This window comes from Physeter macrocephalus, chromosome 14, assembly GCF_002837175.3.
Source record: "Physeter macrocephalus isolate SW-GA chromosome 14, ASM283717v5, whole genome shotgun sequence".
Taxonomy (NCBI): domain Eukaryota; kingdom Metazoa; phylum Chordata; class Mammalia; order Artiodactyla; family Physeteridae; genus Physeter; species Physeter macrocephalus.
This window is the reverse complement of record NC_041227.1, coordinates 127763735-127768751: the sequence shown is the minus strand read 5'-3', so window position 1 is coordinate 127768751 and position 5017 is coordinate 127763735. Positions and strand designations below refer to the sequence as shown.

General features: G+C 53.7%; 1 protein-coding gene across 1 annotated transcript in view; it reads right to left on the bottom strand.

Annotated features, from left to right (window-relative positions):
• Nucleotides 1-5017, bottom strand: part of SDK2 (sidekick cell adhesion molecule 2) — a 258280-nt gene that overhangs the window by 18480 nt on the left and 234783 nt on the right. The window contains exon 36 of the mRNA XM_028498147.1: nucleotides 4882-4997. Coding sequence (XP_028353948.1) covers nucleotides 4882-4997 — 116 coding nt within the window. The remainder of the gene's footprint in view (nucleotides 1-4881; nucleotides 4998-5017) is intronic.

The following is a 5017-nucleotide window of genomic DNA, read 5'->3' as shown; positions in this document are numbered from 1 at the left end:
TGCGGCTGCTTCCCACTAGCTATCTATTTTACACTTGGTAGTGTATATATGTCCATGCCACTCTCTCATTTCGTCCCAGCGTACCCTTCCCCGTCCTTGTGTCCTCAAGTCCATCTCTACGTCTGCATCTTTATTCCTGTCCTGCCCCTAGGCTCTTCAGAACCATTTTTTTTTTTTTAGATTCCATATATATGTGTTAGCATATGGTATTTGTTTTTCTCTTTCTGACTTACTTTACTCTGTATGGCAGACTCTAGGTCCACCGACCTCACTACAAATAACTCAGTTTCGTTTCTTTTTATGGCTGAGTAATATTCCATCGGATATATGTGCCACATCTTCTTTATCCATTCCTCTTTCGATAGACACTTAGGATGCTTCCATGTCCTGGCTATTGCAAATAGTGCTGCAATGAACATGGCTTCACTACTTTTAGAACTTGGAATCGAGGCATTTTAGAACTCGGAATCGGGGCGTTGGGAAAGCTGCAAGTCCCTGGCCCGCAGAGGATTAGAGGGCATTTGGCGCCACCTGCTGGCCAAAGGGGTTTCGGCACGCTATTGGCTTCTCAATTTCTCAATTTGCCGGGAGAAAGCTCATAAAAGTGAGAGAGAGCTAATAAAAGTGTCCCCACCTGGCATGTGTGAACGGCAGTTAGGACGACTCGGTACCATAAAATCCTCGCTTCTCTCTAACCCCTCCCTTTTTCTTTCTTCTTTCTTTTTCAGTCTTCTGATGCAGGTAGATAGTCACACTTGAAGTCATTCATTCATTCACTGTTTGGAATGAATGAGTGAACCTACTTGGAGTGGATTCAAGAGCGATGGGGCAGAGGCAGCGGGCAGACATTTTTTGGGAGGGTTTCTGCTGTTAAGGGACCAACCAGAAGAATGGCTGAAGCAAACGTGAGGCCAGGAAGAGGCATTTGAAAGATGCACCATATTTCAGCGTGAGAAAAGTGATAATGCAGGACAGGAGGTGCTAGTGGCTGGCGTCACATTCTTGGGGAGGGGGAGGAGGGGGGGGTCCAGGACCCAGGGCCACCACACGTACATAAACGGGCGCCCTCAGCAGGCAGGTCTTACCTGTGTGTACCGAATTCAGCAGACCTTTGTCGGACGAGGCTTAAGTGACATTTGTGCAAATAGCACAAGGGGCTGAGCCTTGACCCCAACCCCAAGGGCACACGGCCGAGCTGCCGAGCAGGCTGATGGGTAGCCAGGTGTCTGCTAGAAAACACGCTCCCTGGAGGGCCCACGTCTTTGGCTCCCTTGCATCTCAAGCACCTAGAGTCACGCCTGGCACACCTGCTGGTGCTCCATAAACATCGCCAAGGATAAACACCGTCCTTAGACGGGAACAGGTGCAGGAGTGACTCGTCATCACCAGCTTCTATTCTCAATACCCTGCCCCTTCGGGCTTCACCACAGGCAACAGGCCTAACTTCAGCCTCGGTTAAGCCAGGTTCATGCCCACATGTCACACTGCTGGCTGTCGCTGGAGGAAAGCCGCACTTTCAGCGCACGAGCACAGCCTTGAGTGGCCCGGCCACCGTGATACGCTGGCCTGGTCCACTCTCTGCAGTCTCCGGCATCACGGTTCCACACAACCCTTCCCCATTTTCCCTCCCTCCCCATCCTCACTCCTGGCTCAGGACCCTTCACTGAGCCCCGGAAGCCATCACACAAGACTCCACAAGCTCCCTGCCCCAGCGGGACCACCTCCTGCCCTGTGTCCCTACCCTCCGCCTCCCTCCTGTGACCAGGGCGGAACTGCCGGCTGCCTACTAAGGCGGGCCCCGCGCGCGGCTGCACTAAATCCCAGGCCCTCTCACCGCTTCCTCTCTTCCCTGGATCACCAAATTCCTCCTCTTTCCAGAATCATTTCTATCAGCACACAAACGAGTTATTCCTCCCATCTTAAAACCGCCTCCGTTGACTGTCTTTTTCCAGTCTCTACCCCATTTTGTTACTTCCCTTTAAAGCAAAACGCCTCAAAAGGGATACCGGTACCGGCTGCCTCTCCTCATTCTCTCGTGAACCCACTCCAAGCAGGCATTCCCTGCCCCCAACTCTTATCAGAGTCACCTGTGAACTTGGCCTGTTTAACGCAATAATCTAGGGCTCTGGAAACTCTCTCTGTAAAGGGCCAGGTAAGAAATATTTTAGGCTTCGCAGGCCACACGGTCTCTGTTGCAGCTATTCAACTCTGCCTGTGACTTGAAAGTAGCCAAAGGCGATCTGTAAACAAATGGGTGTGGCTGCATGCCAATAAAACTTTATTTACAAAAACAAGTGGGGGGCCGTATTAGGCTCATGGGCTGTCTGCCCATCCCTGAATAATTGCTGCCTAGATTTCATCTTGTTTGAGCTCTCAGTAGTAGATGGCACATCTGCTTCCTCCCTGCTTCTGGAAGCACGTTCTTCATGTGGGCTCTGAGACTTGCATCACTTGTTTTGGTCCCGGGGCTCAGTTTTCAGACTTCTGGTGTTTTCTATCTAATCTCCGGGCTTTCAGGACCATCTATATGCTGAGGATCCCACCGTTCACACCTCCATCCTGGACCTTCTCCTTTGGACTCCGCACCTGTGTGTCCAGCTCCCTTGGGTGTCTCCCCTTGGAAGTCCAACAGACGTCTCAGACACCAGCTCTCCCTCCGAGCCTCCCCCTCCCACCGTCTCCTCTTTTCCTGCGCTGTAACTGGAAGCTCCGTCATCCAACTGCTTGGAAATCCTTGTTGCTTCTCCTTCTCTCACATTCCACATTCAGTTCATCAGCAAATTCTATCAGCTCTACCCCCTTCAAATGGAACCAAGAGCAAAGGCTTCTTACCTGCTACTGCGTGGTCTAAACCACCATCACCTGGATGATGCTGCCGCCTCTTCATGTTTTGCATTTTCCCCATTTCAGACTACCCTCAACGCAGCAGCCAGCACGAGCCTTTAAAAACCCGAGTCACCCATGTCCCTCTTCTGTCCCCAAGTCCCTGTGGCTGCCATGTCATTCAGCCAGAGCCCTTGAGGACCCCAGGTGATGCACCCCCTCACACGGGGACACGTGGGGCTCTTTGCTGGGCTTTGTACACGCCAAGCACCCACTGATCCCAGGGCCTTTGCTTGTCTTCCCCTCCTTCTGGAACACTCTTCTCCCAGATCCACGTGATTCACACCCTGTTCGCCTTCACCTTTGGTCACGTGGCAGCTTCTCACTAAGCGCTCTCCCAACGACCCTTATTTAAAATGCCAAACCTGCTCCTTAACCCATTTCACTTCCCACCACCTGGAGGTGCCCTTTGCTTTGTGTATCACTGGCTTCCTCCCCTACAGTTTAAGCTCACGTCGTCTCTGCTCGAATCTCAGCACCGAGGACACTGCTAGGCACAAAGTAACTACTCAATAAACACGCATCCCTGAAAGGCCCGATGCATGGACGTGCCCGTCCCTGAACGCGTCACAGCTCATTCTGGTGCAACCACTGGCTGGTGGTGTGAACGCGTGGTTAACGTTAAGGTCAGTGAACGCGGATGTTAATGCAGGTCTGGGAGGTGGCAATTCTGTTTCCTTTGTCAATGTCCATGGTTGCTTATGATGTTTCCCTGAGCACGTGGACGTCTGCCGTGTGATGTGTGGTGTCTGGGCACCCACAGATTTCCTGGGACCGTACATTAACTGGAGACGTCCACGCCTCCCCGGTCTGGCGGCTGCCAAACTGTTGCAGGCCCTGCCCGGCTCCTTCTCCTTCCCCAGGGAGGCATATGCTAGTGGCGCAATGTTTGGTTCTCCCAGCTGGTGCTGCCCGGGAGCGTCATCCATCTTCAGAGCATCCTTGGCGAGACGCCTTTCTTCCTCTCTCCCGCCTCCTTCACCCCCCACACAACCAGACTCCTACACCAGATTCTGTCTGAAATGGGGTCTCCACGAGCCGTGTGACCAGGCAAGGCCCTTACCTTTGTGGAAACTCAGTTTCTGCCTGTGGGACGAGGGCTGAGCTGAGGAAGCCGGGAAGCTCCTGCTGGCTCCCCACCCTTCCCACCTTGCCACACTGCACTAGGCTACTCTCTGGAGTAACGAACCACCGCCAGGAATCAGAGCAGCACTGGACAGCGGCACGGGAGGTAGGCCTCAGACATGGCCACGGGCTGAGGATCCAGACGGGCAGCACGTGATTATTATTATGATTACTATTACCGCCATCTCCTCCAGTGGTTGTGCGCTCAGCGCTTCCTCCCCACCTTTCACAGGGTGACGGCGAGCAGGCCTGGAATCTGACTCTCTGCTATCTGCTTTTTTTGTGACCTCGTTGAACCACTAAGCTGGGTCTCAGTTTCCGCATCTGTACGATGGGCACAAACATTATAACCTACCAGCTTTACTGGGCTTTCAGGAGGATTAAGGAGCTCTAAAGGGCTTTGCAAATTTTGGAGACAAATTGAATCCTGTCCTAACACAAGATGTTGCCTAAAATCTAGAAATAACTTTAAACGGAAATTTCCAACACCTGGCCGGTGGTCCTTTACTAATTGGCCATTCGATTTGCATCAATATGGTAACTAGGGTTGGCCAAATAACCACTTTGAGGGGTCTCACGTTGGCACGGGAGCTGGTGGGCTGGGCGGGGGCGGGGGTGGGGTACCGCCCAGGGATGATACAAGCTGGGGGGTGGCCTGAATTTCTAGCACCTGAGCGCCGCCTGCCCCGAGGACGCCGGGGCGGGGGGGGATGGGCGGAGTTTTGCTCCGGCTGCAGGTGTTTCAGGGGATTGGGTGCAAACAGCCAAGGCATCAGGTGTAGACCCGGGACGTCTCACCACTGCTGGGTCACTCCCAACCACCACCCGGCCCTGTGTCCCTCTGGACCTTGTTCTCTGCCGGAGCGCCTGTACCTTGTAGCCCTGGATGTCTCCGTTCTGGCTTTCCAGCGGGGGCGGGTCCCACGTCACATCCAGCTGCGTAGCCGTGGCGCCGTGGACAGCCACGTTGCGGGGCACTGCCGTGGGCACTGGAGGGTGAGAGGGGTGG